Source organism: Anopheles maculipalpis, chromosome 3RL (genome assembly GCF_943734695.1).
Source record: "Anopheles maculipalpis chromosome 3RL, idAnoMacuDA_375_x, whole genome shotgun sequence".
NCBI lineage: Eukaryota > Metazoa > Arthropoda > Insecta > Diptera > Culicidae > Anopheles > Anopheles maculipalpis.
Genome location: NC_064872.1, coordinates 17,965,672 through 17,984,458, shown reverse-complemented (window position 1 = coordinate 17,984,458; position 18,787 = coordinate 17,965,672). Strand labels below are relative to the sequence as shown.

At 41.1% G+C, this 18,787-nt stretch overlaps 2 protein-coding genes across 2 annotated transcripts in view; one reads left to right on the top strand and one right to left on the bottom strand.

Moving 5' to 3' along the window:
* LOC126564828 (protein pygopus) overlaps positions 1 to 18,787 on the top strand; it is a 341,232-nt gene that overhangs the window by 69,959 nt on the left and 252,486 nt on the right. The gene's annotated exons all lie outside the window — the stretch shown is intronic.
* The window catches only part of LOC126565780 (uncharacterized), a 136,743-nt gene continuing 124,853 nt past the window's right edge, over positions 6,898 to 18,787 (bottom strand). The window contains exons 20-23 of the mRNA XM_050222988.1: positions 16,179 to 16,311; positions 8,643 to 8,781; positions 7,922 to 8,536; positions 6,898 to 7,540 (exon numbers count right to left, since the gene is read on the bottom strand). Of these exons, the coding sequence (XP_050078945.1) occupies positions 6,927 to 7,540; positions 7,922 to 8,536; positions 8,643 to 8,781; positions 16,179 to 16,311 (1,501 nt within the window). The 3' untranslated portion in view covers positions 6,898 to 6,926. The remainder of the gene's footprint in view (positions 7,541 to 7,921; positions 8,537 to 8,642; positions 8,782 to 16,178; positions 16,312 to 18,787) is intronic.

The window sequence follows — 18,787 nt, the reverse complement described above, 5'->3', positions numbered from 1 at the left end:
AAGATGAGCTTTTCGTCATACCTGGGATACTGTTTATTAATTTATTTGAAGGATGACGGCTTGCGCCGTATTGTCAATACCTGGCATACTGTTAAAGGATTTTTTTTAAACGACCATAAAACAACATTCTTTACCTCTTCATTCTTGCCTGCAGTTAGGGCGTGAACGTTTATGAGCCTGATGTATATGAGACTCAGCCTCTCATAGCCCTGAAGCCGATGTTCTCGGTATCTCGGTTTTACCCGTCCCGTGCACACGGTCTTGGCAGCTGCAATTGATGTCGTAGCAAGCCTATTTTGCACACCGAATCTGTTGTAGAGCAACGGAGTCCATGTTCCATGTAGCTAGGCCTTTGTTCAGTTGCTTCATAGCTCCGGTTCTATGTAAAATGCGTACAACCCATGAGCCCATATTAATCTTAGTCCGAGAGTCTATCGAGGGTATCTTGTATCTTAAGGTACGAGATTTAGTGAGCTTCATTAATCGGGTAGTTACTTGAGGTAGCATAATTTACCCTGTGATCGAGACCCCAGTACTTATGTCAAAATCCCTTCTGTTTGCCCGTGTACCCAAGCTTGGATATTGGAGCAAGTTGCGTCTCTGCGCGTCAGGGACATCACGAAATAGGAGTTGAATAGAAAAGCCTGTGATGGATGTTCAAATAACCAACCCAAATGATTTTTGGATAAAGCAACGAATTTTTTTTTCCAGAATATTAAATTTCATCAGCTGTCATAAATCGAGCCGTATCATTAGTATTTTAAATGTTGAAAATGGATTAAGACACTTCCAACACTATCGATATTCACCTCATCAAATAAGGACCTTAAAAAAGAATCTGTATCATCTTCTCTTGCATCCTTCATTCCGGTCTATCTTCAATTCTTCAACATTCGTATGCGGACATGCTTCTGGCATGCAAATTAAGAACGGAACATGCAAATGAGCAGAATAACTTGAAATACTTGCTCGAAATAGGCTATAAACTCACACACAGAATCACTGCTTATATGCACGGGGGGTGATGAGTACCTCTTGCTTGGTTGATGAGTTAATAATGTTAACAAAACAGTGAATACAACAGGCAACCAACTGGCTGAGTTTTGTACAGCTTCGGCTGTCTAAGTATTCATCATATGTAAACGCGTGTGTGTACAGAGTTGGGGGAAGTTTTCGTCGTAAAAAAACGCGTAAAATGTCACCGAATGATAGCACGGAAATGGAATGGAGCGATGTACTACTGTCAGCCATTTGTTAGGAAATATTCTTTCTCCGTTCTAACGTTCATGGTCACTCTAACCTCCAAACCCAGAAGAAAGCATCGTCCGTGCGCTAAGACGTTACACTTAAGAGATTAAAACAAACAAAAAACGATACGAGAACAAAGACGCGGGGTTGGGTTGGCGATAGCGTGTAATGAAAGCGGTGGCAGCAGCGGTTGACGCAGTTTCCACACCCCGCCCTGGGTCACGATTCCGTTTGCCGTGCACGTACGATTACTGCGAACCGAGGACCATTTACTCAGGACGAAAACGCACACTCGCCGCATCGCATGCTAAACAACTGAGATCCGTACCTTCCAGAAACGGTGTGCGTGTGGATGATTGGCTCCGGCCTAAGGGATTCGTAGCGTTTTGTACAGAAGTTTTGTTCGCATTCACTTAAGGCACAGATTTGCAGTCATTTGCGAAATTAGCCGCATCAAGCGATGAAAAGCGGATCCTCTGTTTGGCTGTCTTATGGCAGGAGAAGTGAAGTGATGTAGAAAAAAAAAAAATGTCCGCTGCGAAGATAAAACGTGCCTGGGCGCTTCGTGAGATGTTTTTTTTTTCTTCTAGTTTTTGGGAGCTAAATAGAATTATATTTATTCACGGTGAACGACCTTGAATTAGTGGACATTGGAGAATGATTCGAGAGGTTTTTTTATTCGTTTTGTTGATTTACCTTCAGGCTTTGTAGGCATATATACATTTTATGATAGCATGCAAGTGGTATGAAAAAAGAGGAATAGAAAATGAACATTTACGGAAGAATGAGATTGAGGGGTTTTTAAAGATTTTATATCAATGCTTTCTTTATGATTTTCTTACTGTGAAATTGTGTTTTGATTCGTTTGATATTGTAATTTTATTACAAATTTAAACCAATAGACTCTGGAAGGCTACCTCCCTGAGTAAACTTATTCTTCTATGCGAATACCGCCTAAATATATGCACAGTGTAGGAAATTTTGCCAAAGTTTGTTTATTTTTGGCAGACAGTATGGCTTACATTTGAATTAAGCTCCATTTAACCCTCCTTTAAGGAGTAATGGACATATCGAATGATTTCGAGCACATCGGAAACTCAATGCTCAATTAAATCGACATCTCAAAGTGCTGCACACAAATGATTTCATGGGGAGATCTGCTACAGCCTTTTACCCTTACAGGGGTTTATGAGTCCAGTTCAAATAAAAAATGGATAATTTCAGATTTGTAAAACGCAACGTACAGGAAGACCATGTTTAGAAAGCCAATTCAAAATCGTAGAAATAGTAACACTTTTTCTCAAATCCAACAACTGTTTAAGCCAAAACGACGTTTTGATGGCTCTTTGCAACTACACAAGCAGTAGAAGACTCGAGAAATCTCCCTCTGGTGAAATTTGTTCGTCACTAAACGAAAAGCGCCTAAATGTATGCAAAGCACAGTACATGCCACCAAGGATACACAGTGTTGTGTTAGGTTAAGGTAGAAAGGTAAAATTTGCTGTGTTTTTCTTTATATGTTGTCAAGAAATACTCTAGTAGTGTCACACATGTGAAAATAGAGTTAATTTCATATCTTGAGGCGCGAGTTTCAACCAACTCAGCAATTTGCTACCATCCCAGAGGCAAACGCCCTTTTATACCACATAATAGAGGAACGGTCATCAAGAAAATAATTTTCGACAAATTGTGCCCGATATCGTGCAAGCTGCCTTTAAGCTGCTGTAATGCCAAAGCAAGAAAATCCAACGAAATTACTGTACGAAAAACACCAAAGCTGCTGCTCCTGCTGCGGTGGCTTACTACGGTTTGATTACTTCACATCGTAAATCGTATCGTTTCACTGGAAGAAAACGCAGTCCCGTTGCTAAGCACTACAGCGTCAGCATTTTGAACCACTGCTTTGATCATACATGGGGGAGCTAGCGTATTTCGGGCGTAAAACCATTTGCGCTACAAAAAAAAAGTATCTTTTAATTTGAGGAGTTTTGGCTCTTTTTTTCTTCTTGTAATAATTCTGAAGTAAAAATACACCTGTTTAAATTGAGAGTGTTTAAAAAAATGAACGAAAAAAGTCTTACCTTTTTTTTTTTGCATCGGGTGTTGGACCAACCTAAACAACGGTTACGTTTCGGGTACACGCGTTTTGGAAAAATCAAACGAACTTTTTTAATTATTTTCAGCTCCACACAACCAACGAACGGTGTGTCGAAACGACAGTTCCCCGTTACGCTGTGTTGGTTTTTTTCTTCTCTTTAATCTCTTTCGTGTGTTTTGTTCGTGTTTTACTGTACATTGAAGAAACTAAAATTTTTAAATTCTCCATTCAACCATTTTTCCTGCTGCTTTGCTAGCATTTTTGCACACTTTTTTCATACATTTTTTGTTTTTTGCTTCCACTTGTTCTTGCTCTTACTAGCTTTCTCACTCACTGTTTGTCTGTATTTTTCTAATTTTCCGTTCCTGCTGTACGGGTTTTCCACTCAATTTTGTTTTGTTTTTTATATCGTTTCTATTTCTTCTTCCTCGTTTTGCTAGTTGTTGCATAAAAGTTGCACGAGCGGGAGAGTTCTTTTTCTTTCTCATTTGTTCATATCGGAAAAGGGGAAGATTCTCTTTTGTTTCAGATTTTTATTTACTGTCTTGGTGCAAAGAATGCTTCAATTTTCACATAGTTTTGTTTCTACTTGTTAAAAGAACTTCATCGTTTGCAAAAGGAACTTGCTGCTCGTCCACGTTCGTGCAAGTAAAAAGGCGCTGCTAGACTCCACTGTTAGAAAATTCGTATCGAAGTCACACCTCCCACGGATTACCAACCGTACTGAGAAGTCAAGGGAAATTTAACACAGAAAACTTTTCCTAATTCTTCTTCTTCACCGATACCGCTACAAAATAGAACTAAAACTGTGTAGTCCCCCTTTTTGGGCAATTACTTCGTCCGTTTGTAATTGTTTCTTTCACACTCTAATGCTCCTTTTTGCTCAAACTTTTACGGTGAAATATTTATCTACAAAAGATAGTTCTCCATCAGCCTTAAAGATCAGAGCCGTTTTGGTATCGGTTTGTTTTGGCTTCTTCACCACAACCCCAGGAAAAAAGGAGGAAAAAACAGATAACTAATAGAGTGTGGTGCCTTAACGATACTTAGATTTCTTCTAATGCTTGTACAAGTGCGTATGATCTCCTCCTGTATGTATGTTGTGTGAGGAAAAGTGTTTTTATAGCGTAGTAAATTTTCACCATTTATTTACAAACTGGCCTACTATTTACAATCCACCAATCAACTTCTGTGAATTATAATATAATTACACTTACTCTTTAAACGAGTTTCCTGTCTGCTTACCTGCCTTAGAACTATTATTAGGTCGCTATAAAAACTCTTTTTTTCCCCTTTCTTTTCTACATAAGATTTGTGAGTGGTTTGTTTTCGTTTCGTTCCGGTTTCGGTTCGTTTTTATAGTTATCCCAGCATGTTTCCGCGTGCGCGTCCTGTTACAACATTAGTCTTGTCCAGTATTGTGGTTTTATACTTTCATTTCGTATCATAACGTTTCCATCTTCTCCATCCGGCCACCGATGCAACCAGTTTGTTTCCACCCCGAGCATCAACCAACGATAAAATGGCGCCAGAAGATTTATTATCCTTCCGGGAATAATGTAGGCCCAGCACTAGGATACTATCGTGACTAGTTCCCGTGTTCTCTTCCCGCTGACTGAGGCGTTCGACTTGGGAGTGGGATTTTCATCAAAAGGAAAAATATTGCACGTAAGCACGGGTAGATAAGAAGTCAGTTCGTGTTAGCATAAGGTTGATAAGTGACAATAGCAAACAGAAGCCAGCTCGAAACCTCAATCTGCTTCTGACAGGTGAGACGAACGTGGGAAATGTGAGTTAAGTATGTAGCGTGTTTGAATACGCAGGACGAAGACGAAGGGCGATGATAACTTGGGTCGAAAAAAGTTTGCACCGGAAAAAAGATGGATGCGTTCGGAATGATGTTAGGAAAAATCCGATCAATTAGCTTCCGATTCCGAATTCCGGAATGATTCATTGGCTGTGAAGGAGGATCAACAACAACAATAAAAAAAGGATCCCTTTTTGAATTGGTAGAATTGGTATGGCATGCGTTTGGGTAGAACAAGTCACATCCGGTCAAGATGAGATACGGAGTGCCGTTTGGTAGCAAAAATCTGCTGCATCATTTCGAGCGCCGTTACCCGTTGAAGCAAACGGGATGGGTGTGCCGTGCTTCCTACCGTGCCATAATGTTACCTTATTACATTATCGCTAATTGCATGATCTCTCGATTCCCTCGAAGGCGCCCACCGTGCTCCACGGCGAGTGACACGGGACACGGGAGAATTGGTCGCAGTGGCAAAAAGTGTGGTGGTACGCTTTTCCCCTAGCATAATAATGAAGCCAAGGCTTTGCGTCTTTCGTTGGCGGGTAAACGATGCACGACGATGAAGATGTCAATATCTGGGCGATGATGAGAATGGTTATTGAATGAAATAAAGCGCACAAGGGCGGTGGATAGACGATGGAGCATTGGCCAAATCTGTTCAATCGATCCATCACGATTGGGTTGATGATAGGCGAACTGGTATTAGCATTATCTCGGGGGTGTCGTGGCGATACAAAGGGTGAAAAATAATACTAAACTTATCACATTTTCAACTTAGATTTTCCTATAGAATATGAAACGGGTTGATAGTTTTAACAACTCTAACAAATAAATAGAGGATTTTTTTCAGTTGATAAGACAAATTCGTCCCCTATTAAGACAATAACGGCAGATAAGAATAATGAGTGTGGTTAGCCTACCACATGACATTTGATCCATCGAAAGGCTCTTTCTGAATCACTCAGGGGAATTTTTCAAATAAATAATGGATTATTGCTAGCTTCTTGTGGATCGTTGCAATCATATAGTGGAATCTTTCGAACTTAACTGTTGAACTTTGCAATCTGCTGTAAAATTTCTGCCGAGCTCCGCTGTTAAACCGGCTAAACGTAAAATTTCATCCAATAGTATCAAAGCAAACATTAGTTGTAAAAAATGTACTAATTAAGTGAATGAAAAATTCCATTCCGTGATTGAAAACTTCGACCACGGGCTTGCAATATTCAATTATACATTTTTGAACATTCCTCTTAGTCATTCTACTTTTCCAAAACAATTAACACCATTCCTTAGAAAAAAATCTCAATAGATTTACGGCCTAGATACAACGGTTTGCAGATGCTAGAACAACGCAAGCAACTATTAAAACAAACGCAGCTGTTGATAGCGCAAAGACCGCAGATGACATGATTCTAGCTCATCATAGCACAAGGGTATGGAATAAATCTTCACGATGCTTGTAATGAAATGCCGTATTACCATCTTCATGTGTTCATGTGCTATCATACGGTGTACTTGTTATTGTACGACTGCGTCTTTTGCGATATCATCTGCTACGTTTGTTGTTTTTAAATTCATTTATGGATTCATTTTTGATTTATCCTCACATCCACTGTTGTCAAACGCGTTGATGTTGTTGTCTTATCAACTGAAACCCCCGGTACCCGCCTTAAGTGTGGGTTTTTTTTTGCTTTGCTTTTGATGGCTTGGAAGATCAATTCCATCTCTCCCCATCATATGCGTATGTCTGTGTGTATGTTTGAGTGCAAATATTTAACTATCTACGTCTTCAGACTCTTCGATAATTACTTCGTGAACACTGTGGCAAGTGGGTATTAGTGGTGCACTACTGATGGAACCTTGCTGCGGCGGTGCTTGCGATGCGGTGGATACTGCTCCCGGCGCCCCGGTCGTCGGTCGAAGCTGGATCGGAACCACCGATGACGAAGACGACGCAGAAACCGTTGAGGAGGAAGGCACCGTCGTATCGCCCGTACGGTTCAGCAGGTAGTCCAGATCGTGCGAGATGCGATCCAGCATCCCGTCAATACGGCCACCGGTACGAGCTTCCTCGCTCGACGTCACGGTAATGATGGGAGGCGGTGGAACGGGCGGTTTGTGATGCACCGCTGCACTGGGACCCGCCGCTGATTGCTCCGAGTAGTACGGGATGAGGGGACCGGCCGGTGAGGGCGTGGTGGAGGACGCTGTGGGCGTCGGAGTAGCTGACGATGTCGTTGTCATGATTGCTTTCCCCGGGGGTCGTGGTAGCGTACCCGTTGGTTGGACCGCCGGTGGTAGCTGGGTGGATGATTCGATTACCGTAACTACCTTCTTGCCATCGTTGCCGACTTCGAGCGCTTTCCCACGTATGCCGATGATGCTGTCTGAAGGAGAGAGATAGGAGTAGGGAGAGAACGGAAACAAGCAAGCAAGAAAGAAAGCCCAGAGTTAGTGGTGTCGTAAAAGGCAGTGGCACTTGAGCGGAACGTTGATGGCAGACAAGATGTAGACGAAGATGTAGCCCCAGGGCCGGGGCTCGTTCGTCTTGGCGGGTGATGTACTTGATACATTGTGTGCAGAAGTGGCATGATTGAAAACGGCTTGAGCAGTGTAATGAGATGTCCGTGTGGTTCTTGATTTTTGATTCGGGGTGCATTTTATAGAGTTTTCCGATCGATAAGAACGGATGCTTAATTAGTGTCCTTCAGACTACTTGTGCCCTCCGATGCTGAAGGTAAACTATCCTCAATGCATACATTAACTACCTTGTCCAACGCCTTTCAGGATGTCCAGCGCTCCCACACCGACAAAATCGCCCGCATCGGCTGTCGGAATCGTAGGCAGAAAGCTTACGGTGGCTGGCAAAGGTTCCGGCCGATGGCCACAGGCATGTGAGTGTTGTTGCTGTGGCTGCTGATGCCATTCGATGCTAACGCTCGCCGAGCTTGGTACATTCGCCATCGGGGGTGGTCCCGCCAGCACTATGCTAGGGCTGGTTTCAATTGTGATGAGTGCCGTCGCCGGAACGCTCGCTCCACCCGGGCCCGGCGGTAGCAGTATACTTCCCGCTAGATCGTAACAACCGGCCCCACCAAATGAAGGTGCGGTGACGGTTGCATAGTTGCAGAGTCCTCCCGTAGCACCAAGAAACGTGTCCATACTGTGCCCGTCCAGGTCCACTTGCAGGCAAGGTTCGATGGTGGTTATGTGCGGACCGGTGACCTGTTGCTGTGAGGATGGGCCCACCTGCTGCTGCTGTATCGGTTGGGTTGACGACGGTGGGGGCTGCTGGGTGGACAGTATTGTCAGAGGAATCTTCGTTGTCTTACCCACCGACGATAGGCATTCGTTATCCTTATCTAGTTCCTGATTTGTATAAACTGTACGGAAGACAGATGGAAAGTAAAAGAGAATACAAGCCGGTGAGGTCGGTAAATAGGCAGAAACTTTGCTGATTGCTTTTCCGTGGGAGGTGCAACCACTTACAACTTAACGGACTATTGATTGATCCCGAGCAAAAGTTTTCGTCCAGACTATTTTTAGTGCTGGACTTGCTGCTGGTCGACTCGGTTGTGTCTTGCTTCAGTTCTGCCTTCACTACAAAGCTAAACAGTATACAAAATCCCTGGAAAAGACAAAAGGTAGAGGTTGGGTAAGTGTAGTTTCTTGGCATAATAATTAAACGACGCGTTAGAAACAACAACAAGTATTATACTGTTTGTGAGTGATGTTTGATTTTACTTTTGGAGACGGGATACATGAGCCGCGTAAAAGTTATCTCAAAACATGAGAAGTTTCGCCACTCAACTTGAAATTAGAATGTACCCACTTAGAAGGTGGCCAATTTAGTCGTTAGTTAGATGCTATCCAACGATTTTTCTTGTGAGTTTAAAATGTCACAGATTGTACAGTTCATAATTCAGGGAACAGTCTTCTTCGCGTAAAGCGTAGCGCCTGATGGTATGCAATTCGAATGTCAACTGTTATTATGAATATTTTATATATGTAAGTCTATTAATAATTAAGTCGGCTTAACGATTTCCGAGGTCACACCGGCCTCGCATGAGCAAATAGCTTACTAGACTTATAGATTTTACGTAGTTGGATTACTAGTCCTCACTACGGGAGAACATTTATTTATTTATTTATTTATTTACAATTGATTATGACGGTCCAGTACGGGAGAACATTTAATAAAATAAACTTTTAATAAAAACGTTTTTTATTTCGTTCGTTTATTATACGAACGTTTTAATAAAAAACTAATTCAAAAGTTTACCAAACATCTAGGGTATGTTACATTCCCATTAAAAATATATATCTTCAGCTATATAAAATACTTAAAAAAAAAAATATTTATTGTTTTTTAAATTAAATCTCGAATTATAACTAGAAATTTTACATTAAATGTTTCAACTTCGAATTCCCATTCCGTTGACGGGACATCTAGTTGTTACTTAATTTCTAACAATAATTCCCCACAATATGGTGAGTTCTATTGCGGCGGTCCAGTCGCCAATCTAAGTCAACAAAGCATGTAACATGCAGATTAAGCTTTCGTGAGTTTACAGAGCTCAAGAAAAAATAAAATTCAACATTTTCGTGGACACAAATGAGAGCAAAAATCAAATTTTAACAGGATGAGTAACATTTTCTTATAAAACTTCTTTTAATGTACAGTTTGGGTTTACTATTCGTTAAACTTAGAAGCATTCGTTTTACGAATCTTTTACGAAATCAATAAATTGTCAAATTAAAAATACCCCAATTAGAATAAATCATTATTTCCACAAAATTTAAGGTGACTTTTGAGATTCATTTCGTAAACAACAATTTCATTCATGTTTGTTTGTTTCAACAAAATTTGCCATTCCCAGGCAAATACTATTCCTCACCGATAACGGACCAAATCGACAAGTAGTTCTGCCACAGTTCGGTGAGCAACGAATAGTTGCTTAGTTTGATCCATGCATTTCCAATTAGTTTCGCGGCAAGGTACGCGGTACACCATATCCGTACAACAGACGATCGGTCAACTAATTGGCGCAAGCCGGAAGTACTTTCCCGCTACCGCCGTTGTTTGCATGGATGTGATGACGTCCATGGTTTTAGTTCCACTGTCTCGTTTCGTTTCGCGACTACCATTACAGGGTACGTACCACTGGGCAAGCAGTCAGTTTCGTTTGTTCATCGAACACTTGTTCCCCCGGGGGGAGGAAGGTATCCACTCGACGAATGTCACGTTGTCACGTACTGTTGCGCGCGATGATGGAGGAACTTGCTCGGGAACCGTCGTTTTTTGTGTGGTGAGTACATAAACACACAGACACACGCAGTGAGCAAGGTATAAGCAAATCTAGTGTTTTCCCAGTACCCTGTGGGAAATGGTCTTGGTCGGTTTCGAACCAAAGTTCGAACAGTGTGTTTTGTTGGTGTTATAGCCGTTTTTTTGGGGGTTTGCTCGTTGCGGGTTCGTCACTCCACTGGGCCACGGCGATGGTTTCGATCTGATTGGAAATGTAACCGTGGCACGACTCAATTAATGATGTGCTTACGTCATGATCCTCTGTTGCTGTTGTTTTTGTGTAATCTCCGTGGAAATCCCGAGGTGCACGTGCATAATTGTGTTGGGACGTTATTTGTGTGTGGGGGTTTTTTTTTCCTTCCAGAACAAATTTTTGGATGCCTCTTTGCAACTAACTACCGTCGAAGTACGGCTGACAAATGAAGTCATTAACCTAGTCAGGATCGGTGACACTCATTATGCATGAGCGTACGGCCGATTGCTGGCTACATTGGGCACTGACAGTGCCAATACTGGGCTCGGTCCTGGTACAGGACAATCATTTGAGGACAGGAAATGAGATATTGCATCATTAACAGATGTAGCCGTAACAGTCACCAAACAAATCTTCCCCGCAGGCTTACTTTTGCGTCGTTATGTATCGATGACGGTAGTCTAATGGGACACATATTGTATTACCGTAGGCGTTTGCAAGCAGGACCGTGATTGTTTTCTACGCTTTTAAGCATTTGCAAGAAAAACGCACCTCGTTAAACACCTGCAATGCCAAAGCGCGTGGTTGAAATAGTTAGATGAATCGAACTTTTCGAGTGTTGATCACAAGTGTTTTTTTAAATTATAAACCGTATTTAATCCAGAAATTTATGGCACTTACGATGGAAACATTAATCGTCTATTATTTTATAAGTAAAATTATGGTGGAAAAAAGTGGTCAAAATTGTCTACCGGGAGCTACGAACTTTATTTTATTACGAGTAAATGGGGCGTCAATATTTCCTAAAATGGTCTTATGGAGGAAGACGCACTGAGCCACCATTCTGCTATACTCTAACGACTGAAGTCCAAAAATCGAACAACTTGTCCGGTAGCTGTGGCAAGTGATATTACTGAACCGACCCTAACGACCCTCTAAGTTCACGCCGGCCATCAAGTCTTACTACGGGGGAACGAATGGGAATGGGATTTGAACCCTGGTCCTGCCATATGAAGACTTGTGCTATTATCGCATTACTACCGGGTCATCTCTAACAGACGGACAATACTAACAAGCCGAATTTTGGGACGAACCAACACGAACAGTACAATGATTTTAAGCAAAAATAATCATTAAAGTCTTTACAAACGGGCGCTTTTTTTGTAAGAATGTGACGGCATCACATTCAGAGACGTTTTCATGCATTAGATTTCTATTATATTGTATACTAAATGCTAACAAACAGTTTAGCAGAGTATGGCAGTCAGTTAAAGTGGTTATTGGTGAGCAGATCTTAAGATCGCCGGCTAAGAATGAGCAGGAGGTAGGTAGCTTACTACATCATTAATAAACATATTAAACAGGAACTATCCAAGAAAACATGCCCAACCGAGCATTCCCGGGATAAGACAAACGACAGGGAGGAAATGCCTTGTGACAATTTGTAATTTATTTAAACAATTTTGTAATTTATTTGTAGTTTGTTTAAAACGTAGTCATCACAAGCTATGTTGACAATACAGTAACATGCCTGCATACATCAAATAAATAAATAAAAAATGAATAAAAAACTATCCCAGGACACGATACTCTGCATTACACTTCAGAAATTCATTTATAATATTACACTAATTGGTAATTAGAGAGAAAATACAACAGAAAACACTGCCATCAATTTTGTACCAAATGTTTGTATAGATTGAAAATAATAATTTTACAATTACAGGACATTTTAAAAGCCATCAATAATGTCAAAAAACTTGTTGGCGCGCATCCCGAAGCAATTTTTTTTCCTACACTAACAAGAGCTCATTTTAAAACATAAAAGTGTGAAACTTTAAGCTTCAACAGTCGTCACCTCATGGTACAACGATTATGTGTGAATAGTACGTTTTTTTTTCTATCCGACTCGCTCGGATCGTTACGAAACGTTTTGTAGACATGGTACATGGTTTTACATCGTGTACCGGTAACACCAACCGATAAACGAACTTCACTCGAAAGCTCACTTCCGCTTCGGGAAAAGTGTGTTGATTTGAACAAAAAGGCACTTTTTTCGAGCAAAAAAAAATCTTCCACCTTTCGTTGAAGAAGCGCTTTAGTTTGCGGACAGGTTGAGACCCGAACATCGTGGCAGAGATTCCACGTGACGGTGTGTTGATGGCACTGATCGGCTGCATTGCACCAAGCTGAAGGTTGAATTTTTCCCACTGCAAACCAGTTGCGAGAAGTGACGGAAAATCACCTCGGAAAAAGGGAAAACGAGCTAAAGGAAAAAAGCATTCTACTGCCAGCACGACACGGCACTGATTGTTATGTGTGTCCCCGAACCGGGAGAAAAATTCCCGGATCGATTGTTGAAATGGAATTTCCCTTTTAAGCTTTGCCCCATATGACGATCGGGTTGATCGTTGGCGCGGTTTTTTTTCCTTGGTTTTGGGTGGCACCTTACAGTGGAAAACTGGAGCTAACGAAGAAACTGGTGGTTTCGATTCTCGTGGAAAGCAAGTCCCCCTCCCAAAGCTGAACACTATTTGTTTGTACTTGGTTTTGAGCACCGAGAACGTGGTGAGTCACGTGCTACCGAAGCACATGATGTTGATGGTATCAGTGTGCCGAACAAATAGGAGAACTTACTAATCGAATATTCTACCAGCAGCTACGGGTGGCCGCGCTCGGAAAGACGAAGAAGATAGTTCCTTTTCCATTGTATTTTCCACCCGCTGGAAAAAAATAACAGCCGAGTGCTTTTTGGGCTACCTAGCGGTATTATTTGAGCAACCGTACATTGCCGGGTCCCTGGGCTGGTGTTAAAGTATGGATGGAGTTTGGAAGCGATTCAGCAAAACTTGTCCCACGAGACAGTATTCCACGGACGGTTATCGGATCCAAGTGTATGAATTTTCCATTTACCGTGCGTGTGTAGGGGTGCTTTGGACGAGACTAGACAAGTGGTCGTTCGCTATTCTGAGGAAAATGGGATAGGCAGGATTGGGAAACCTAGGGACAGGTGAATAATTCATATTTTTTCTGATTGTGCGGATACCTGGCTGAGCGAAGTATTTGGACGCTATGGTCGATACCGAAAATAGCGGCAATTGAACAGCGGTGTTCTGATATGGAGCAATTTATTTCAGGTATTTCGTAGCTTCGTTCGTAGTGATTTGGAGTAATCGGAAACAGATATGTTAAGCAATCTTACTGGCATCCGGTGTTGCGATTGAATGAGTTAAATATTTAACTCTAGTTTATATTTAATAGGCATGTTGCAATGTGTGCTCTTATGGAAAAATCAAGAGCAAATCTACCCGTGCCTTTTTCTTGCGATGAGGACTGACTGTCTAATTATGTGGTCTCAAGAAGTCTAGTAAGCCATTCGACGGCCGGATGTTTAGCCAAATGTATAGGTAGCAATAACGACAGTGCGTTAGTGTTTTTGGACTATGAATTTTTAGTCACCCCAAAACATGGAGGTGATGATAATTTATGTGTGTTTAACAGCTATTTTATCATGTTTCTAGTTCTTTTAATTTCTTTCGCTTTGGCTATGGCCCTTTTTCTATCTTGGCCATAATATTGATGATGCCGAATTGTTTCGGCCGCTAAAAAACACAACTGACCAGGAACGCCTTCAAAACATCGTGAAACTATTCTACCAGTGGTGGTGCTCTAGAAACTTTCTTCGACTAAGGCACACAGAAATGTATCACGATTACTGTTAGCCGATCCCGTCAACCATGACTTTCCCATTATAGTCTGAATGGCACGATTCTCGAACGAAAAGAACACGTCTGCGACCTTGGGGTTATCCTAGATAAAAAAAATTGAGCTACGACTACCAGCTAGACAACGTTATCACCATGGGCAATCAACTGATTGGTTTGCTTACACGGTTAACTCGTGAACTCCGTGATCAAGTTTCTGTAAAAACGCTTTACTGTTCACTGATCGGACCGGTACTGGAGTACGCCTCTTCGCTACTCCACTCGTTGTATTTTACTCGCCCTCGAACCTCTTATTGATCGCTACCGAAATGCTCAGTGTATCTTCATCGCTAACTTGCTCAACATCCATATCAACTCTTCTGAACTGCTAAACTCAATTCAGCTATACATCCCTGCCAGATCGCTCCGTTGGCGGGATCTGAACGAAATAGGGGACCGCTGTACGCGTTTGTTACGGTCTGGATCCATTATATGTGATGTCAATTCGAATCTGTTTGTAATCTGTTTGAGCCCGACATACACCGCACAGAGTTCATCAACCAATCTAATAGCTGACCTTTAGCCACCCAGCTAACCTCGCTATCTCGCTAACATGCCATAGTCTTAATAAGGTAAACTCTATAATTACTGTTATGCACTTAGCTTAATACTATAGTCGAGGAGGCCTGTAGGTCCGGCAGGCGAATAAATGAAATGAAAATTAGTTTAGGATATGTTATTAAATTATGACATAATTTTAGGTTTTAAGTATGCCGTTTGACGTATGTTACAGTCCTAACTGACGGTAATCTCATATCAACGAATTGGACTTGGTATGGCTTTAGATTTAAAGTTATTATCTCTTTAGATTTAAAGAGGAAAAACAAAGTGCGCGTTTACGCTTACCATTCATTACCATGGCATTAGAAACTAGGCCGCAAGCTAGTAAGAAGCATGTGGCATTGATTGCAGATGATGTTGAGTACGATTTTTTCTTTCAGCTTCAAGGTAAATAGTATCATTTTTTTTAATTTTTAACTTAATACAACCTAAAATAATATCAACCAATAGCTGACTCAATGTGAAATATTGTTTAAATAGCAAATTACTAACACAAATATGGAAATTGTATATCCTTGTTTCTACGGTTCTAGTTAATCAACATACATAAACGGCTTTACCATTTAAAAGTGAATATGAAAAAAATTAGAGATAATTAATGTGAATATTTTATGTGATTTTCCGGGTACCATTAAAACGAACACCATTCCCTTCAATTGATTTAAAATGTTAGTATTCCGAGAAAATATAGTTTTTTGTATGGGTGTTGACTGCAGTTGACGTTTGTGTAATGTATCTGACACAAATTACGAGTTAGCAAGCGCATAATCCGTAATTGGATCAAAGTTTCTGCGATATACAGCTTTAAAATGGATGTAGTTCAATCGTTGAATACGTGCGCTCTTACAAGAAATGTTATTTAGTGTAATAGACACAGCATCAGTGTGTTTTATGTATCTTCAAGGTATGTTTAAGAGGGAAGTAGCATCTATTATTTGCTACTTTCACATATATACCATGTACCAAAGTGATCAGAATCACGCAACCAACATCGCATCGTATTCCCGTAGAAGCTATTTAAATGGTGTATTTCCATCCGCCGGCTTTATTATAGTGGCTGAATGAGCTGTTTGAAATTCACTCCCATCCAAAAAGTACACCAAACATTCCGGCCCGTACCACTGAAATGTGGACCAAACTACCCTAGCGATGTGTGGTATACGGATGATTCGATTTCGGAAACTACTTCCTATACTTACCAGTGCTATGCTGTTACCGCTGAACAGATAACCGCCCGACGTCAAACCGTCCGTATTGACGTACACCAGGTAGAACGTGTGGCAGAGCACATTCGACACGAACAGCAATCCAGTCCGGTACAGCAGTCGAATCCTGTTGGAGGTGTAAGCAGGGCGAGAGTCGAAAAAACGGAGAAGCAAACAAACGTGAATATTATACCAAAATACGGAGGGGAAAAGAGCTTCCAAGTCTCAAAGGCACATCATCGTGTAATGTGTGATTTTGTACGATAAAGGAAGGCGAAAAGGAGATCCCGATGGAAACCCGTCCTGTATGATGGTGATGATGTTGCTGTTCCCTGCTCCCGGGGATTTAACGTGGTCGATGGATGTAAATCCCTGCCGTACATTGTAAGGAAGTTGAGCAAATGTTTATTTGAATATCGCACACGGAGCATGTTGTGCTCTTTTCCGTCTTCGGGCTGCAAAGGAAGGGATTTTTTCGATTATACTTAAGACAGCATTCGTGTAGAAGAAAAGCATTAGAATAAGCATCATTAACAAATTCGTCCAGAAGGTATGCAATTTGCAAAACAAAACGTCAAAAAGCGTGCCTTTTGCATGTCAAAACATCGATGTTTTGGGAAAGCGATTTTACGTTTCACATAAAGGCCATCAACTGCGTTCTGGTTTCTGCAGAAGCAGGTGCTACTCGATTGACACTTGTTCAAAATGGTGTCTAGAACTCGCCCATCCAGATCAGCTCTCTCATTTTATGGTGTACAGCAAAACAAAAAGAGACATTCTGTTGTATTGCTTTTCTTTCCTGTGCTGATAGCGAATGGAAAACAATTTCCTCCCGCTTTGCACACAGCCCAATACTATCCCACGAACCGGTTTCATCTCCTTTTCGGCATCGAATTTTGCCTCGCTAAAGTTAAATTACCACATCCGAAGGAAGGGAAAGTGTTTTGGTGGAACCTCAACTAGTAAACATACACTCGGGTGTCGGGTAGTGTCCTTCCGATTTTTTTTCTCCACCACCGTGCTGGAATTGGAAGTGTGCAGTAGAGTGTGGCACAAATTGGGTACAGATTTGAAAATATCCCGATAGCTGGTCTCAGCTGTCTTGGCAAAGGGGATAGTCTTTTTCTGCTGCTCTGAAGAATGATGATGATGAAAGCGAAAATGCTCGTAGTGATCATGATGATGATGTTGCGGATGAAGCCATTCCGTCACACCCGTAGGAAGAGTAAGACATCAAACGAGGAAATGACAAAGTCATGGTCAAATTGGTGGGGTCCGATGTAGAGCATGTGTTAAGGACGGAGTTTTGTTTTACGTATTAAACCGCCCACTCTCGCTGAGTTCCTATTCCTAAAATGTTCCTCCGTGATGGGAATAGTTTCAATTTAGAATCGATTGAATGCCATTTAAGCCATTCTTGGCTTGATGATGATGATGAAGGAATATACTGGATGATTTTTTTCTTTATTTCCTTCCAATGAGTTTCGGTGTTGATGAAAAATAGGAAGTAAAAAAAAACAATTGAATCGATCTTAGAGGATGTAAGAGATGAACTTCAAAGCTCCCAAGTGGCTAATGGGGTCTGGAAAATTGAAGAGGAACTGGGTGATTGGGAGGTTTGAATTTTAATCAAAGTTATTGCTTGTGTGTTTATTGATTTGCTTTCAGAAGGTCTTATTGTACTTAGAAGGAAGTTTTACATAAAATCAATTGAAATATGTATTACTAAAACTTTAAACGATTTACTAAACGAACTTCAGGAGAATACAAATATGAATTTCGCATAAATTTCAGTGTAGAATAAATCTAATCTCGTTCACATTTTTTGCTGCGCCTAAAAGTGAGCAATTCGGTGTTCGTTAAGTAAACAGTAATAGTAATTTTAAAACTGTTTTTTTAGCGATTGAAACGACAAATTAAACAAACTGGAATCGGCCAAGAATCACAAATTTGTTTGTTTTTTTTTTCAAGGGAAATTCAAGATACGAATCGCTATTAAAGGGAAAATGTATCCAGACCACTTTTTCAAGCGACAACAAAACATCAAGACACACACGAACACATCTACTTTGCAAACAATGTATGTGCACATGTCGTGTGCACTGAAACCAACAACGGAAATCATCCCGCCCGCCCTTTGAAATCTGTCTTATATTGTCTGGAAAGTTTGGCACAAGTTTCACAATCAATATCGTTCACCGATGGAACGGACGTTTACTTCCAGGTTATGGGAAACGGTTCACTTTCATCTTTGGGGATTTGTGTGCTTTAGAAGCACCCCATGCCCCCAGGACACACAAAATAAGGTAAAAATCCACCCGTTGCAACCTTATTTCCGACAGCCAGGCATGCCTAGCTGGCCATTTCTGTTGACAAACGGACAACTTTTCAAAGTATAAGCTTGTGGGGGGGAATGAATATAGTTTTAAGAAGGATGATCTAGTGGCAGAATTTAAATCTTACCATTGAACGCCGGATGAAGACTAAAAAACTGGATTGAAATATATGGTTTGAATGGTCAATTGGACATGGGATGGCTTTTTGAAGTCGATATTACTAGAATCGGTTTGGATTTAATATTGGAAAATCTATATGTTGTCTAG